This window comes from Podarcis bocagei, assembly GCF_964188305.1.
Source record: "Podarcis bocagei genome assembly, chromosome: 2".
Lineage (NCBI taxonomy): Eukaryota > Metazoa > Chordata > Lepidosauria > Squamata > Lacertidae > Podarcis > Podarcis bocagei.
In genome coordinates, this window is record NC_138126.1 from 25064376 (window position 1) to 25083281 (window position 18906).

Consider the following 18906-nt stretch of genomic DNA (forward strand, 5'->3'; position numbering starts at 1 on the left):
CCTATGTTGCTCTTACCCAGCTCACTCCAGAGGACTCAAATAATAATAATAATAATAATAATAATAATAATAATAATAATAATAATAATAATAATATCTTTATTGTCATTGCCCCCTTTGGGGACAACGAAATTACTTGACTGCTCCAAAGCAGGTAAATATGGTTCCCAAGGGACCTCCCATCCTGGGAGTTCACAGAACCAGGTTTGGTTAGATTCATTCAGCAGCAGAAGTGCATCAGATCATTCTCTGAGCCACATTTTGGGATAGTGATGCTGAAAGTCACTACAGCCTTTTAAAAAATAGCACTTTTAAAAAACCCACTTTATTCTATGGAGAGCCTTCCAATCATCTGAACTAATTCTTGCACACTGTACATTGCGTGCTTTAGGTATTGAATCTCCACATTTCCAGCACTCCCAACAGCAACATAATTTCTCCCTACTTTGTCCCCCATCTCACAACCTGATCTGCATTCTGGTCTGTGGGACCAACAAGCCTGTGGAAGAGACTTGATGCGAAGTGATGCTTCAGAGTTCTTCTCAGTACATAATTGTATCATGGGTGGTGGCAGGAACGCGGACACAAACCCCTTTCGCAACGGGGTGTGCACCACAGCCTTGATTCCATTTTACAGAGAAAAGAAGTGCAAATGCCAATTTGCACAAAACACACTAGCTTCTCTTTCAGGTGGGGGATATGAATTTTATTCGATTTCGGCCCAAAGGCAAACCATTACAAGTATTTCTTGCTTAGAATCAGTCAGGTGTTTGCTTGTTTACTGACCTAGTCAGTGTTGAGGGCAGTTTTTAATGTTTGATGTTTTATCAAGAGCCAGTGTGGTGTAGTGGTTAAGAGCGGTGGACTCATAATATGCTGAACTGGGTTCGCTTCCTGGTCCTCCACACGCAGCTGCTGGGTGACCTTGGGCTAGTCACACTTCTCTGAAGTCTCTCAGCCTCACTCACCTCACAGAGTGTTTGTTGTGGGGGAGGAAGGGAAAGGAGAATGTTAGCCGCTTTGAGACTCCTTCGGGTAGTGATAAAGCAATTGTGTTTTGAATATTGTGTTGTGAGTCACCCAGAGTGGCTGGCGAAACCCAGCCAGATGGGCGAGGTATAAATAACAAATTATTATTATATTATTATTATTATGGTCTCCACTGCGGGACTTTAATTTAATAGAATGTATTGAAAGGGGTAAACAGAGAGAAAGGACTTCCCCAATCATCTGTCCCATGTTGTGGCCATATAGATAAAAGATACAGAAAGTACTGTACTATCTCGAACTACAGATATATACATATATTTAATAATGTATTAATAATATATTTAATAAATACACATATAGTGTAACAGGTAGAGTGTAATGTCTATAGATATTATTAGATATATAGTGTTGAACTGAGCGGGGGGGGGGGGCCGAAAGCAACCTCCCCTCCCTTCCATTTTGTGGCCGTTTCTCTTGAGAGGCCTAGCTCGCGGCGCCCGCCCAATTCCCAGGCGCAGGAACGGGCTTCTCAGGGACGCTCCCAGGCCAGTACTTCCGCCCACTCGAGCCACAGAGTATACCCCAGCGGCCTAGAGCGGGCAGCGCCGGCGCTCCGTCTACCCCTGCGCGATCCCTCCTCCCAACTCGGCGGAGAGCGAGGGGGCGGTGGGGGGGGGGAGAGGGAAACCAACAACAACTCTATGGTGATTTTGCGGGCTTCTTCGGAGCTGCTCTGGTCTGGCGCTCGGCTGCAGCTGCAACAACGGCGGCGGCAGGAGCAGCACCCCCGCGTCCACCCCGAAGGCGGCAGCTGCAGCAGCAGCAGAAGGAGGAACGGCATGGAGTCCCGCCCGGCCCCGCTGCCTCGCGCTACCCCCTGGCGCTCCCTGCCTTGCCCGCGCGCCCAACTCCGCCTCGACCTGGTGCTCTGTGGCGGGCAGACCTTCCGGTTAGTTGCGCCCCCTGGCGGCTCCCGAGCGCGGAATGGCAGCCTGCTAAGAAAGGGTGTCGCGTCCCCCCGTCCCCCTCTTGCTCCCTCCCTTGTATTATTATCTCCAAGGTGCCCCTGTCTCGCTGCCCCCCTTGCCTGCTCCCCCTCTCTCGGGTTGCCACCTTCTCTCTCTCTCCTCTTTCTGCAAGGCTCTTGTGCAGTGCAGTTTCCGCCCCCCCTCGTTGGCATGGAGATGAAGCTGCGCGTCCGAAAAGCACAAAAAAGCCTCCATATATGTATAAATATGGCCAGCTCTGCGCTCTTGCCGATGGCTCTGCATTGCGCTTTCAGCAAAGCACCATTGTGTCTCCCGCACGGAACCTCAAGATCACCTGCAAATTCTACGCATCCTGGCCACGGGCTTGCAAAGGATGGGTTGCTTACTTATTATGGCAACTGCTCTTTTTTTTAATAATTCGGGAGAGAGAATCCGTTTTGAAAAAAATGGACTCTTATTTAGACTGGCGGGCTACAGCACAATTCTAACCAGGGCTGTTTTTTTCTAGAAAAGGGTGCCAGAACTCACCATGAACGGCAATGAATGGCGCCCACCTGAGAGGTGCCGGAACTGAGCTCCTGTGAGTTCTCCCTGGGAAAAAAAGCCCTGATTCTAACAGTGTCTACTCAGAAGTACGTCCTATTGAATTCAGTGGGGCTTACTCCCTGGTAGGTGAGGTTAGGATTGCAGCTTTAACTCTGCTTCTCTTCTGCTCCCCACAACCATCTGCGGAAAGCAGCTGTGATCAGCGTTAGAACCTCATATGGTCGTACCTTGGTTTTCGAACAGAATGTGTTCCAGAAGTCCATTCGATTGGCTTCCAATTGTGCAGGTGCGCCAGAAACAATAGTGGAAGCCGTATCAGATGTTTGGCTTCTGAAAAAATGTTCAGAAACTGGAACACTCACTTCTGGTTTTCAGTCGTTTGGGAGCTGAAATGTATGAATACCAAGGTGTTCAACAACCAAGGTACGACTATACAGTATATAAAAACTAGGCACCAGGGTTAAACCAGGTTAAACCAGGGTTGCAGTCGCTGAAACGGAATGCCCAGTTGCCATTTGGGGGCCAGACGGCTTGAAAGCCGTATTTTTCAATACGACTTTTTGCTTCCTGACATTCATCTATCTGACTGCACAGATAGAATTCTACAGGATGTGTTGCTAGTGTGTGAAAACCGTCGAGATCCAAGGATCCCCAGGCATGTACTTCCAGGTGGTGGAAACATCAGGCATCATCCTGCTACCTGAGTGTCTTTGCTTGGTTGCGAGTGGCTGATAGCCAGGTGCAAAATGTGCCTGGCGCCTGGTGAATCTCGAATGCTGGCTGTGATATGTCAGAGGGGTATATCTGTCTGCGTGGCAGAGTGCGTGCATTGCTTGAGGAAGGTTGCAAGTTCGAATCTTGCTAGCCATGATGGCTCTGCTCTCCCTCCACTGCGGAAGGCAATAAGTCACCAAATACTAGCTGTTGGGAATGACAAGTAGGAACAGTGCTATGGGCTAGGGACCTGGTTGTGGGCTTCCAGTGGACATCTGGCTTTTAGTGGCAGACCCCAACTTGGATGACTTGGATGAGGAGAGGACCATCAGCAGCTAATAGCTACAGTGGAAATGTTCTACCTCCACTGTCGGGCAGTAATGCTTTTGAACACCAGTTGGTGGAAACCACAGGAAGGGAGAGTGCTTCTGGTTGGCCAGAATGCTGGACTAGATGGGCCTTTGGCCTCTTGTTATGTTTTTATCCTCCAGCATCTCCAAGTAGGAGCTGGGAAACTGTGAACTGTTTGTGAAACTGTGGGAAGCTACTGCCTACCACTACAGAGCCAGATGCTCTCAGTACGTAGCTTCCAAAAGTCTGCATTATTGATCAATAGTGTTTTGATTTAGTTCTTTTAAAAAACCGCAGACATCCTGCTTCTAATCAAACACACGACTTCAAAAAGTAGAATAAGCAAATCTTTCTCAGTTCTTTGAATTCCTTTGTGAAGGATCACAGGACTCCAGAGCATCACCGATCTAGGATGTTTTTATCCCTTTGGGCTGCTACAGAACTGGGAGGATACAATGCTGAATAGAAAGTTAATAAGGGAGCCAGTTTTTTGCAGTTTGGGGGGGGGACGCATTTGATGTCAGAAGAGCGTGCGTGTGAAACAAGATGTTGTGTACAGTGGTACCTCGGGTTACAGACGCTTCAGGTTACATACGCTTCAGGTTACAGACTCCGCTAACCCAGAAATAGTACCTCGGGTTAAGAACTTTGCTTCAGGATGAGAACAGAAATTGCGGCAGCAGCGGGAGGCCCCATTAGCTAAAGTGGTGCTTCAGGTTAAGAACAGTTTCAGGTTAAGAACGGACCTCCAGAACGAATTAAGTTCTTAACCTGAGGTACCACTGTAGTTGGTGGAAGTGTACTGTAGGATAGTGTAGCATAGCTGTGGCTGTGAGGTGGTGACGGGCCTTGTGACTCCAAAGATACAGGTCTTGCCACCTTCTGGAGCATAAAGGGAAAGGCGGAGGAAGGCCTAGGTTAGCTTCTCCAAACTGCAGTCGGTCTGCCCCTGCTGCTAATTAGCCTTGCGTTCCTCTCAGGTGGTCCGAAACCAGCCCTGGCTACTGGACTGGTGTGTTGGCAGGCCGTGTCTGGACCCTCACCCAGTCAGAAGAACAGCTCTGGTACACGCTTCATGAAGAGGAGAAGGAGGATGGCAGCAGAGAAGAAGACAGCCTCTCTGAGCCACCGCTGAAGAAAGGCAGGAAGCAGCCACAGCCCGAAGCCATCCGCGCTGGTACCAGCGAGCGCCCGGGCGGCCATTTGTCAGGAGAGCTGGTCCGGGGGACGGATGGGCTGACTCCCTCGCAGATCCTCCAGGATTATTTCCAGCTGCACGTCAACTTGTCTGCATTGTACCAGGGCTGGTCCTATGTGGACTCTCACTTCCGAGAAGTGGCCATCAAGTTCCCAGGTAGGTGAGGTTCAGGGTGGCATTGCAACTCGATTAACTGTGATGGCACCAGGGAAGGACAACTAATATGATGGAAGAGAGAGATGAGAGGGTGCAGTTTTCCCAGTTAGTTCACCAGCACATCTCAGGAGATGGAGGCAGGTCGCCTTGGTGTTTTTGCTGTTTCCTTTACCTGGGACTAATAGAGCTACGTCAGGACTGCATCGCACGATACCAAATGCACACATTTTCACACAGAAGCAGGTGTGAGACTTGGACTCCCAGTCATTTTAGCTTCATTTTCCCCTTCTTATTTTAAGGGAATAACATGTCTTGTCCTTCCGGCTGCAGCAAGGTCTTTGGATACATGCAGACAAGCAATGTTAAAGAGGGGATCTATTGTTCTGATCGCCATATGTAGTAGTAGTAGTAATAATAATAATAATAATAATAATAATAATAATAATTTATTTATACCCTGCCCATCTGGCTGAGTTTCCCCAGCCACTCTGGGTGGCTCCCAATTGAGTGTTAAAAACAATACAGCATTAAATATTAAAAATTTCCCTAAATAGGGCTGCCTTCAGATGTCTTTTAAAGATAAGATAGCTGCTTATTTCCTTCACATCTGAAGGGAGGGTGTTCCACAGGGTGGGCACCACTACCGAGAAGGCCCTCTGCCTGGTTCCCAGTAACTTGGCTTCTTGCAGTGAGGGAACCGCCAGAAGGCCCTCGGTGCTGGACCTCAGTGTCCGGGCTGAACGATGGGGGTGGAGACGCTCCTTCAGGTATACAGGACCAAGGCCGTTTAGGGCTTTAAAGGTCACCACCAACACTTTGAATTGTGCCTGGAAACGTACTGGGAGCCAATGCAGATCTCTCAGGACCAGTGTTATGTAGCCCTAGTGTTTGCCACGACGGCTTTCTACTGCTGCATTTGAAAAGTCCAGAAATCTGCTGCAAAGTCACCTCTGTCCAGCAGTAAAAAAAAAAAAAAAGTTACATCGCATTACTTGTATAAATAATGCCAACTAGGTACATTTGCTCAGTTTGCTAATTTGAGAGTCTTCTGCTTTTAATGGAAGATTGGGAGGAGGTCCTGGATTCCCGTTTCAGGCCAACAAACCACAAGCCTACTTGGCCTCATTTTCCCTCTCCGCAAGGTATATGCCTCCTGTATTTCACAATTTGTTGCCTACATGTCTTCAACCCTAGTTTGCTGCCTCAGGGACTAGAAACTTGGGGGTTGGGGTTATAACACACTGTACCTGATAATGAATTTGACAGGGTTGTTCAGTGCATACAGCCCTTAGCCACCGAGAGCCATCAGTCTGGGGACACCCTTTTCAGCTTATTTGAAAAGTGTGTGTGTGTGTGTGTGTGTGTGTGTGTGTGTGTGTGTGTGTGTGTTTCAAGCTCTATCAGTTAGGTGGGTGTTTGTTATAATAATAATAATAATAATAAAAATAAAAATATTTCTATCCCGCCCTTCCCGGTTCCGAAAACCGGGCTCAAGGCGGCTAACAACAAATTTAAAACACTAAATTGATGCAACAAAAACCAGCATAAAATACAGTATAAAACGTGAATAATAATTTCAGAATTCAAAAATCAATTTAGGGGGAAAATCCATCCAATAAACATTAGATGATCACCAGGGCTAGCTGGCTAAATTAGTCCTATCTGGGCCAGTGAGGAGACCAGGGGAGAATTAGCTGTGGGATCCCATAAAAAGGGGAGGGGGAGGGAAGGAAGGGGAATAAAAGAACAGGCTAAGTTCAAATTGAAAGTCAGGCGGAATAGCTCTGTCTTACAGGCCCTGCGGAAGGAAGTTAAATCCTGCAGGGCCCTGGTCTCATGGGACAGAGCATTCCACCAGGTCGGAGCCATCCCTGAGAAGGCCCTGGCCCTGGTGGAGGATAGTCTGACTTCCTTAGGGCACAGGACCTCTAAACTATGGTTATTCATGGACCTTAAGGTCCTCAGCGGGGCATACTGCAGAATGCTCCTTACAGGGTCCTTGCTGAGGGATCACATTCACCCAGTGCTTTACCAACTGCACTGGCTCCCAGTGGAGTACAGGGTCAGGTTTAAGGTGCTGGTTTTAACCTTTAAAGCCCTATGCAGCCTAGAACCCACATACCTACGGGACCGCCTCTCCTGGTATGCCCCGTGGAGGACCTTAAGGTCCACAAATGACAACACCTTGGAGGTCCCAAGTCGCAAGGTGGTTAGATTGGTCTCAACTAGGGCCAGGGCCTTTTCAGTACTGGCCCTGACATGGTGGAACACTCTGTCACAAGAGACCAGGGCCCTGTGGGATTTGACATCTTTCCGCAGGGCCTGCAAGACAGAGCTGTTCCGCCAGGCCTTTGGTTTGGACTCAGTCTGACCCTTACGTTTTCCTCCCCTTATGGTCTTGATTTATCAGCTATTTTAAAATGAGGCTGCATTTTAAATTGCATTTTAACCTGTATTTTAAATTGTTGGTTTTTTTTACTGTGATTTTATTTTATTGGTGTTAGCCGCCCTGAGCCCGGCTCTGGCTGGGGAGGGCGGGGTATAAATAAAAATTATTATTATTATTGTTATACCAGGAGAGACGGTCCTGTAAATATGACGTTGCCTCCCTCCCACCCTCTTATCTTCTCAGGGGTGCGGGTGCTGCGACAGGACCCCGTAGAATGCCTCTTCTCCTTCATCTGCACCTCCAACAACCACTTGTCGCGCATCACCAACATGATCCAGCATCTGTGCCAGGTCTTTGGGCGCCGCCTCTGTCAGCTGGACACCAAGACGTACCACGCATTCCCCTCGCTGCAGGCAATGGCAGGTAAGGATGCTCTTCACAGGTGACCCAAGAGGAATCTGGACTCAAACATGCATGGCGGCTGCTGTCCCTTAACAACTGAGCATGGAATATGGTGAAATGCTATGAAATCTTTGCCTCAAGTAGCTTTTACCTGCTTACCTTTGTTGGTGCTGCTTCTTGAGTACCTGGAACAATGAAAGGCGGCAAATTTATTGACTGCTGCAGAAACTGAGATGTGTGGAATTAGGACGCGGGTGGCGCTGTGGGTTAAACCACAGAGCCTAGGTAGGACTTGCCAATCAGAAGGTCAGCGGTTTGAATCCCCGCGATGGGGTGAGCTCCCGTTGCTTGGTCTCTGCTCCTGCCAACCTAGCAGTTCGAAAGCACGTCAAAGTGCAAGTAGATAAATAGGTACCGCTCCAGCGGGAAGGTAAACGGCGTTTCCGTGCGCTGCTCTGGTTCGCCAGAAGCGGCTTAGTCATGCTGGCCACATGACCCGGAAGCTGTACGCCGGCTCCCTCGGCCAATAAAGTGAGATGAGCGCCGCAACCCCAGAGTCGTCCACGACTGGACCTAATGGTCAGGGGTCCCTTTACCTTTACCTTAATGTGTGGAATTATCCAAAGGGGCCTTCTGTGGAGGATTGGCTGACATTCTTTTGAGAGACTGAAAAGGGAGCGGGTGGCGCTGTGGCCTAAACCGCTGAGCCATTTGGGCTTGCCGATCGGAAGGTCGGCACTTTGAATCCTCGCGACGGGGTGAGCTCCCGTAGCTCTGTCTCAGCTCCTGCTAACCTAGCAGTTCGAAAGCACGCCAGTGCAAGTAGATAAACAGGTACTGCTGCAGCAGGAAGGTAAATGGCATTTCTGTGCGCTCTGGCTTCCATCACAATGTTCCGTTGCGCCAGATGCGGTTTAGTCCTGCTGGCCACATGACCCGGAAAGCTGTCTGCAGACAAATGCTGGCTCCCTTGGCCTGAAAAGCAAGGCAAGCACCACGCCCCTAGTCCCCTTTGACTTGACATAACCGTCCAGGGGTCCTTTGCCTTTTTTGCCTTAATGTTGACTTAAGGAGGATAAATCTCCTGAGGGTTAGGAAAGGATAGCCTATAACAAATTCCAGGTGGATACACGGAATTAATTATCTATATTTGCGTTCTATTGATAGTATTACAGTGAGTTAAAGTAAATAAGAAAGAGAAGAGAAGAGAAAAAGAAAAAGAAAAACATACATTAAAAGAATTAAAAAAACAGGAAAACAACAATAACAAAATAACAAAAATATATAATTAAGGTTGCAGAACTATGTAGTATATATGTAAATAAATAAACTTATTGTTTTCCTCAAGCATACGTTGGTTCATCAGTCATTATGGTGTCGATAAATAGGTTCCAAAGATACAAGGGATTACATACGCTTCAGATTACATACGCTTCAGGTTACATACGCTTCAGGTTACGGACTCCACTAACCCAGAAATAGTACCTCGGGTTAAGAACTTTGCTTCAGGATGAGAACAGAAATTGTGTTCTGGCAGCGCGGCAGCAGCAGGAGGCCCCATTAGCTAAAGTGGTGCTTCAGGTTAAGAACAGTTTCAGGTTAAGTACGGACCTCCGGAACGAATTAAGTACTTAACCCGAGGTACCACTGTATTTGTTTCTGGGATGTGGAGCGTGCGTGTTACAGTGGCATTGTAGCCGACCTGTAAGCTGTGTGCTCATCTTTTATTTTAGAGGACTGGTTAATTGACCAGTGTTGTGTTAGCCATTTCTTTTAGGAAATAATAATGGCTGCCGGACATGCGTCTTTCTCTAGACGACCGTAGCGTTTCTTCAAAAGGCTGCCATCCTTCTTTGGGTGTCCTGTTGCAGGAGCAGACACAGAAGCCCGGCTGCGGGACCTTGGTTTCGGATATCGGGCGAGGTTTGTTAGCGAGAGTGCCCGCGCTGTTCTGAAGACGCTTGGGGGTGCTGCCGGCCTGCAGCAGTTGAGAGCCGTTCCTTATGAACAGGCTCGACACGCCTTGTGTACGCTGCCTGGAGTGGGAGCCAAGGTGAGTACAGATTAGGCGCCTTATCCCTCTGTTGTTATTGCCCACCTAGCGCCTCCGTTAACATCTTTTGGGTGCCAGGTAAAGACATGGGGTTTCCCCTGCAATATGATGTTGTTTAGCTACTAAGCGTGCTACCCAAGGTTCCTGTGGCTTTTACAGGGTTTGTTTCATTCTGCTTTTATGGCGTATTGTATTTTTATGTTGTTGTTTTTTTTTTTAACCAATAAATATTTATTATTTTCATTAAACATACACTTATAATACACATGTCACATAATTACCTTTAGCTCTGCTGAGCTTCTGACCTCCCTCCACCCCTTCGGCAAGTATCTTGTGTTTTCTTACTTCACATATTCTATTTATTTTACTTTATATTTACCATATATTGTAAGAGTTATTCCAGTCCTGCCAGTGCCTTTAAGGTTTTACAGTTATCTCTTATGTACACCATAAATTTACTCCAACTTTCTTGAAACTTCTGTTCATCCTGGTCTCCAATTCTTCCTGACAATCTGGCCAGTTCTACGTAACTCATCATCTTAACCTGCCATTCCACAATGGTAGGTATTACGTCTGTTTTCCAATTCTGGGCCAGCATAGTTCTTGCTGCCGCTGTGGCATACATAAATTTTTTTTGATCCTTTTAAAAAATTTCCTTCTCCATCAACCCCGATAGAAAGGCTTCGGGCTTTTTTGGAAAAGTATATTTGAAAATTTTCTTGAGTTCATTGTAAATTAATTCCCAGAAATTTTTCACTTTACCACAGGTCCACCACATGTATTTTTATGTTTTCAAGTTGCAGATAGGTAGCCGTGTTGGTCTGCCATAGTCAAAATAAAAAAATTCCTTCCAGTAGCACCTTAAAGACCAACTAAGTTAGTTCTTGGTATGAGCTTTCGTGTGCATCTGAAGAAGTGTGCATGCACACGAAAGCTCATACCAAGAACTAACTTAGTTGGTCTTTAAGGTGCTACTGGAAGGAATTTTTTTTTTATGTTTTCAATGCATTGTAAGTCAACTGGAGACCTTCATGTAACCAGCAAACTAACAAGTTTGTGTTTTTTTAAAAATGATATTTATTAAGTTTTCAAAGGAAAAAATTTACATAAATAAAAAGATTAGAAGAAAAGATAATAAAAAAAGAAAAATACAAAATACAGAAAAAAGATAAAAAACATTTAAAAAGAAAACACATCAATCTTTCCATGTCATATATTCATATCCTTGCTTCCCTGACCTCCTCACACCTCCATTTTTTGTATTCCAGTTCAATTAGTTAATTCAGCAATTTCTTTCCCTCTTTGTTTTTATCTTAATCCTTTAACTTAATATAATATAACTTTGAGTTCTCACCTGTTAATAATCCATTTTTACATACACCTTTAAAACATTGCTGCTTAAACCACTTAACTTCATTCTGACATCATTCTAACATTCATTAATTTTGCAATATTTCTGTAAATAGTCTTTAAATTTCTTCCAATCTTCTTCCACCGACTCTTCTCCCTGGTCTCGGATTCTGCCAGTCATTTCCGCCAGTCAAACTAACAAGTTTGAAGATGGTGTGGATAATTCTAACAATAGTTGTATTTTATTTTATTGTCCTTTCCGAATGTTGTTCCTGATTTGTGTTATAGTAGGGTAGGAGAACTGGTGGAGGAGGGGAGCTACACATCTGGCAACCAATGCGCCCCTTTGGTTTCATATAATACATGGGTAGACGAGTCTAAAAAGCCCAGGATGCAAATTTTCACAGCCCTCTAGCAGCTATGGTGGCTCATTTACCAGAAGTAATGTATTTAGCGTTAATTCTGGAAGTGTATAAAAAAATATTATTATTATTATTATTATTATTTTATACCCCGTCCATCTGGCTGGGCTTCCCCAGCCGCTCTGGGCGGCTTCCAACAAAATATTAAAATACAGTTATGCATCAAGCATTAAAAGCTTCCCTAAACAGAGCTGCCTTCAGATGTCTTCTAAAAGTCTGGTAGTTGTTGTTCTTTTTGACATCTGGTGGGAGGGCGTTCCACAGGGCGGGCGCCACTACCGAGAAGGCCCTGGTTCCCTGTAGCTTTGCTTCTCACAGTGAGGGAACCGCCAGAAGGCCCTGAACGATGGGGGTGGAGACGCTCCTTCAGGTATACTGGATTCTGACTAAACTAAGCCTCCCAGAGTTGAATATTAATGTATTTGAAATTTGCTTCTCATTCTTGTACTGATGTATTAAAATGATAGTCCTTAAGGATGCCTCATTTCGCTGATTAAAGGGGAAGAGAATTAAGGTTTTATGGCCATATTTGGGGGAGTCGTACTGAGGTATATTTTGGCATTGGTTGCCAGCTGTGAAATATATTGGTATTATTTTCAAGCTCTCCTACCCCACTTATTACTGCTGGTTCTTGCTGTGTGCTAATGTTGTGACGTGGTTTTCAATTTATTATGAATGACACATTGTGAATTTATCCGCTGGGGAACACCTTGGGCGGTTTGAGCCTAAAAGGCAGCTAAAAGCATTTTGAAGGGAGTGAACAAATGAATACATAAATATGGCACAAGGGCTTTAGTGTGGTAGGGCAGGGGACTGTTTGAACTCTGACACACAGCTGCCTGCTTGTAGCTGTGTGTCCTCCAGCAGTGGCAAACAAGGGCCGCTATCATGGTGCAATTTTCTTCGCTTCCCTTTGCAGGTGGCCGACTGCGTGTGTCTCATGTCTCTGGACAAGGCGGAGGCCGTGCCGGTGGACACCCATATATGGCAGGTTGCCAAGCGCTACTACGGCCAAGAGCTCGGCATGGGGGCCCGCAGTGTGACCGAGCGGGTGCACCGAGAGATCGGTGAGGGCCAGTGGGGTCAGGTGCCTGCCTCTTGTGAACCCTTCCTGGATTTCGGTTCAGAATGCACCCTCAGACTTGCATTCCACATTGGGACCCTTGCTACAGCGGGTGGCGCTGTGGTCTAAACCACTGAGCCTCTTGGGCTTGCTGATCGGAAGGTCGGCGGTTCGAATCCTTGTGACGGGGTGAGCTCCCGTTGCTCTGTCCCAGCTCCTGCCAACCTAGCAGTTTGAAAGCACACCAGTGCAAGTAGATAAGTAGGTACCGCTGCGGCGGGAAGGTAAACGGAGTTTCCATGCGCTCTGGCTTCCGTCACGGTGTCTCACTGCGCCAGAAGCGGTTTAGTCCTGCTGGCCACATGACCCGGAAAACTGTCTGTGGACAAACGCCAGCTCCCTTGGCCTGAAAAGCGAGATGCGCACCATAACCCCATAGTCGCCTTTGACTGGACTTAACTGTCCAGGGGTCCTTTACCTTTAGGTCTCACTGCTTGCTGCTGTATACTGCCGGCATAACTTTAAAACAAGGTGACGATGACAAAGTGGGCAGCAATGCCCACTGCTTCAGAAAAGCGGCAGAAAATACACAATTCGCTTGCTCAAGGCCCAGAGGCTTGCAGAGGCTTCATCAAATAGAGGGGTTAATGGTTTGCTGAGATGCCACTCAACTGTGGCTGCTCAGTTGCAACTTCTCAAACTCACTCTCACCTTCCTCCCAAAAAGCAGGGGGCAGCAGAGCCCTTTCAGTTATGGAACAAGTTGGAACCAATCATTGCCAATTGCTGCAAGTGCTCACTATGGTTTGTCAGGGAACTCCTCTCCTAAATATAAAGAGATTAAGGCTCTAATCTCCAGAATGGGGGTGGAAACATCCGTGTAGATAGGAAGCATTCTGGCCAATGCGAGCCAAGGAAGAGATATCACCATGTTTTGGTAGTAAAACACCTGCTTTGAGTGCAGAAAGTCCCATGTTTTGTCCAATCCTGGAGAGGCAGGGCAGACAGTACACAGCTAGATAATAATAATTTATTATTTGTACCCTGCCCATCTGGCTGGGTTTCCCCAGCCACTTTAGGCGGCTTCCAAGAAAGATTAAAAATACATTAAAATGTCACACATTAAAAACTTCCCTGAAAAAGGATGTCTTCTAAATGTTATCTCTTTGACATCTGATGGGAGGGCGTTCCACAGGGCCGGGCGCCACTACCAAGAAGGCCCTCTGCCTGGTTCCCTATAGCTTTGCTTCTCACAGTGATGGAACCACCAGAAGGCCCTCAGCGCTGGACCTCAGTGTCTGGGCAGAATGATGGCGGGTGGAGACGCTCCTTCAGGTATACTAGGCCAAAGCCATTTAGGGTCAACACCAACACTTTGAATTGTGCTTGGAAACGTACTGGGAGCCAATGCAGATCTCTCAGGACCGGTGTTATATGGTCTCAGCAGCCGCTCCCAGTCACCAGTCTAGCTGCATCATTCTGGATTAGTTGTAGTTTCCGGGTCACCTTCAAAGGTAGCCCCATGTAGAGCGCATTGCAGTAGTCCAAGGGGGAGATAACCAGAGCATGCACCACTCTGGCCAGACAGTCCGTGGGCAGGTAGGGTCTCAGCCTGCGTACCAGATGGAGCTGATAAACAGCTGCCCTGGACACGGATTTAACCTGTGCCTCCATGGACAGCTGTGAGTCCAAAATGACTCCCAGGCTGCGCACCTGGTCCTTCAGGGGCACAGTTACCCCATTCAGGACCAGGGAGTCCTCCACACCCGCCCGCCCCCTGTCCCCCCAAAACAGTACTTCTTTCTTGTCAGGATTCAACCTCAATCCATTAGCCGCCATCCATCCAATGGGTCTTGCTTGGTATAAGGGAGCTTCCTTTGAAGAACTGGTTGTGTTAATCCACTCCCTTGTCAAGGCAGCTTGTTGCTTTCCAACTCACTAAGGCTTCCCTCTTGACTGCTCTGCCTTCAGGGAACTTCTTCCGGAGCCTGTGGGGACCATATGCTGGATGGGCACAAGCGGTGAGTAAATGAGTGGAAAATCCTCTTCTTTTTCTTCTGCGGCTTTGTTCAAGGCCATGCGTGAGAAGGGAGCACACAAGAACAGCTAGATCGTCCAGCTGCAGGAATCGGCTTGAGGGTAAAGTAATTCAGAATTGTAAGAATCTTAGCTTTCATTGATTTTTTTTTAAGGGCATCTGAGTGAATGGTCAGTGTCTGGGGATTATCTCAGAAGCAGAAACAGTTACATAAATCTGATCCAGCTTTTCTTGCCACAGCGACTTGTAGGGGAATATTTACTTCATCTAGGCCAGGGGTCAGCAAATTTATCGCGCCTCGGGCAGGTGTCTCCAGTGCCGATCACATGGCAGGCCGGAGGGCGGGGCATGCATGCCCATATGCATGTGCATATGCTATTTCCGGCGCATTTCCGGGTCAGAGGAGCACCAGAAATAGCCTGTGCACATGTGAACGGGCCTCCTCCGACCCAGATGTGCACCGGAAATAACACTTGCACATGCGCAAATAACGCTTGCACATGCGCAGAAACTATTTCCGGTGCTCCTCCAACCCAGTAGTAGGCAGCCGCGCAGTGCCGGTAAGTGCGGGTGGTGAGGGTTGCCGCAGGCCGAATAAACAAGTCCCTCGGGCCTTAGTTTGGGGACCCCTGTTCTGGGCTATGTTAAAACGTAAGAAGAGACCTGCTGGACCAGACCCAAAGTCCACCTGGTTTAGCATCTTCCTTCCTGTAATGGCCAACCAGGTGCTCCCAGGAAGCTCGCAAGCAGGGCTTGGAGGCGGTAGCTCTCCCCACTCCTCCCCAGCACTGGCGGAGGAAGAGGGGTGCGGGGGGAACACACCGCTCCCGGCAGCGCGATCCCGGTGGGGTGCCATCGCGGCTGCTCCCCCAGGTGCCGTGCCCCCGCAGGTGGCGTGCCACACCCCTAGGATGTGCGCCAGCCCCTTCCCTTCCTGCTCTCCTCCCCCCCCCCCGGGGCCGGAGTGCGAAGCTCCGCCACTGCTCCCCAGAGGAATACTTCCTCTGAATATTAGCCAACGTGGAGAACAGCCATTGACAACTGGGACCAGCAAGTTTTTGTCCCATGTTTTTGCTGTTCCAGGTCCCTCTCCCCACATGTCACCTTCTTCCCGACTCTTCTCTGCCTCCTCTATTCCTTGCTTTCCTCACCTCCTCCTTTCACTTTCTACTTTGGATGCAAAGTTGTCTTCCCCCTTTTATCCATGAGTGTGGGAGAGATGTGGTGGTTGTCTCTTTTTCCTGTGTGCCTCTGCAAGTCCAAGGATTCTCTGGAGCCTGCAGTGGACCTCCCTATTGTTTCCGAATGGAACGGTTCGCCATCCATAGCAATCAGAACACCTTGCTTGAATTGGCCATTAGAAGGAACAATAGACCCACCATCCCAAATTACCTGTTTCCCTTTTCAAGCCTTCTGACTCAGGTGACCATCCCTTGGTTTTGTGGCAGTATGTTCTCCAAATTAATCAACATGTTGTATGAAGAAGTTTCTTCCTTCAGACTGTATATACAGACAAAATAATACAGTAAATGCTAATCTGAGGTATGCTTATCTGCCCCGTTTTAAACTGGTCTGAATGGTGCATTTGTGCATACCGCCTTTTTGCCTCTAGGCCTGTTTTTGTTTTGTCTTGGCCTCAGTGTAAAATTGCCAATTTGCGTATACCAGATTTTTTGCTCTATAAGACGCACTTTTTCCCTCCTAAAAAGTAAGGGGAAATGCGTGTGCATCTTATGGAGCGAATGCAGGCTGCGCAGCTATCACAGAAGCCAGAACAGCAAGAGGGATTGCTGCTTTCACTGTGCAGCGATCCCTCTTGCTGTTCTGGCTTCTGAGATTCAGAATATTTTTTTTTCTTGTTTTCCTCCTCCAAAAACTAGTGCGTCTTGTGGTCTGGTGCATCTTATAGAGTGAAAAATACGGGTAGTTGACATTTGCTTCTTCTGACACAGCTGGCAAAACTCTTGCCTGGCTCACACAGAAGCCTGCTTCCTCCTCACTAGGGGGCCTATTTCCAAACCACCTTTCGTAAACATTTGTGTCCCCCCCCCCCCCGCGCAATTCTGACTCTCTGCCCTCCTTCACCAGGTTCTTTTTTGCGCTGATCTACGAAAGTACCAGGAATCTTCCGATCCGGATGCCAAGCACCGCTGTGTCAAAGTTGCCAGGAGCACCCTTCCCACCTTGACGTCGTAACCTCTCCCACAGCCTCCTGTTTTGTGTGCCTGGCTTGGGCAAGTAAGAAAACCCATTTCCTCTACAGGTCTGGAGAGGCACAGGAACATCCACACCGAGAACAGAGGCTGTCAGAGAGAGGCAGGCTGGTGTGCTGTGGAGCTCTCTTCTTAGTTAAACTGCTGTTGTCTTTTTCCACCAGGGGTCTCCTGTGGTGGTTGTAAGCTTGATGTGAAACCGCAATGTATTATAGAATAGAATCCTCTTTTTTTGTTTTGTTTTGTTCCTGTGGCTTTGGTCATTTGCTTTGGCTTTGGGGTGCAGTATTAAGTGTGGCGTAGGCCAGTTTCTCAGTTCAGGCCACTTCTCAGAGGCCCTCTTTATCAGAACCAGGGTCTTGGTTCTATAGACCTAGACCTAGGAGTTACCTCACTTCAAAAAGTATTTCTACACATAATGGATGTGTGACAGGTAGACTTGAAGGCCAGCTGCTGAGGGCTGGAGTCTCATCGATATCTGTGATCTTGTTGACATTGGGTGGGGAGTTAGCTGGTGGCGGTTTTCCCAGATCCCACCATGCTTAGCAATTTCGGTGGGTCCTATTAAACTTTAATCTAGGTGTGGTTTAAAAGTTAGGCTAGAGTGTCCTTTGAAATGAGAAGATTTTAAGTCGTGTGTATGCGCGCGCAAGGGAGCAGAGATCACGCTTTTAACTCCACGGCGCTCTCATTTTGTACGTAGCTTGTAAATGTACATGTTTGTATATACATACATACAACGGTGTCTTTGTGCATGTGCCCTGCGACGGCAAAACCCTCGCCGCTGGTTGGATTAAGGAATTCCCACTGTTTGCCGGACATCAGTTTGTGCAGCAAAATACACTCTCACTCTGCTGGGCCTGAGGAACAAGTTTGTAATGAACGCAAGTCCCCTTGCTTTCAGAGGGACCAAGGCTGAAATTGCAGGCATGCTTACCCAGGAGTAAGCCCCACTGAACCCAATGGGATTTACTTCTGAGTAGAGGCATACAATTGTGTGGCTCATCGGGACCAGTTTTAGTTGAACTGGGGTTATTGTGTTTTGCTGGTGATCAGCTTTCTAGGGAGAGGACTAGCCACCCGCTGTCAAGGTGGGGATAGCGGAGAACACCAGGTGGTTTGCTGGTATTCCAGACACTAAAAATGGCTGCTATTTGGGCCGAAGCCCAGCCCAAGAAGCTCCCCTCTTGCCTCCCTTCTGGCTTCATATTATATTCCCCATTCCAACCACTGAAGAAGTACCTTCTGGCCTTGAAAAGCAGGCCGTCTTCCCCCTCCCAACCTATATGCATCCATAAACATCTACCAACACATTCACCCTTCTGGCTTTTGCATCAACATAGTCTCCATCTGAAGGAACGTTCGTCTTGTTTATTTAACAGGCCCAAGTTGAGTTTTCTTCCTTTATTCTAGTCTGGGCTTTTAATTCACCTCATTTTTTTTCTGCTCGAACCTAAAACCTCTTGTTGTATTAAATATTATTATCCCTTTTCTCTTCCTTCCACTAATATGGAATGTTGTTCCTGAATACATTCACTGCAGCTCAGTATGTTATCTTTTTTAACATCTTTGTCTTTCTTTCTTAAGTGTCCTTTCCCCTCAATTTCTGTTTGTTTGTTTTGGTAAAACATCCTCCATTTCTATAGTGGAGTTTAAAATTATATTTTGTAACCTGTACCGTGAGAATGCTCTATGGTCAGAGCTAAGCCCTTTAAAATCCCGCTGATTTCACTGGGAGAGACTTAAGCGTGCTTGTTTCTTCCCCATCAAAATCCATAGGATTTGAAAAGCTGTGTTTTTGTTTTTTTTAATCTTCCAGCGATGTGACCTACCGTTCCCTGTACCAACCCCTGCCTTTTTCGTCTTGACTATTTCTAGATTGTAAGCTGCTTTGGGCAGAGACCTATTTATTTCTACCCTTTTATAAAGTGCTTAGCTGACTTCGAGGTGCTGTAACGATAACAATAAACAAGTTGTGTCCTCCTAAAACTCTCCTAGCCTTCTTTCACTTTCAGAAACAGATCTAGACACTG

The 18906-nt window shown here is 47.3% G+C and overlaps 1 protein-coding gene across 2 annotated transcripts; it reads left to right on the forward strand.

Moving 5' to 3' along the window:
* The first annotated feature begins 1641 nt into the window (after window positions 1-1641).
* OGG1 (8-oxoguanine DNA glycosylase) lies at window positions 1642-18862 on the forward strand. 2 transcript variants are annotated; one of them, XM_081183170.1, is made up of 7 exons: window positions 1642-1939; window positions 4571-4944; window positions 7577-7756; window positions 9607-9788; window positions 12480-12627; window positions 14594-14643; window positions 16749-18862. In XM_081183170.1, exons 1-7 carry the CDS (start codon window positions 1692-1694, stop codon window positions 16854-16856), a joined length of 1290 nt encoding a protein of 429 aa, XP_081039296.1. In that variant the 5' UTR covers window positions 1642-1691; the 3' UTR covers window positions 16857-18862. The 2 variants fall into 2 exon arrangements, with proteins under 2 accessions (XP_081039296.1, XP_081039297.1); XM_081183171.1 differs by lacking the exon at window positions 1642-1939 and adding an exon at window positions 2504-2559.
* The last annotated feature ends 44 nt before the right edge of the window (window positions 18863-18906 follow it).

Coding starts and splice junctions, on each gene's coding strand:
- OGG1 (XM_081183170.1), top strand. CDS start 1,692: ATGGTGATTTTGCGGGCTTCTTCGGAGCTGCTCTGGTCTGGCGCTCGG. Junction 9,789..12,479: donor TGCCTGGAGTGGGAGCCAAG/GTGAGTACAGAT, acceptor TTCCCTTTGCAG/GTGGCCGACTGCGTGTGTCT. Junction 14,644..16,748: donor ATGCTGGATGGGCACAAGCG/GTGAGTAAATGA, acceptor CTCCTTCACCAG/GTTCTTTTTTGCGCTGATCT.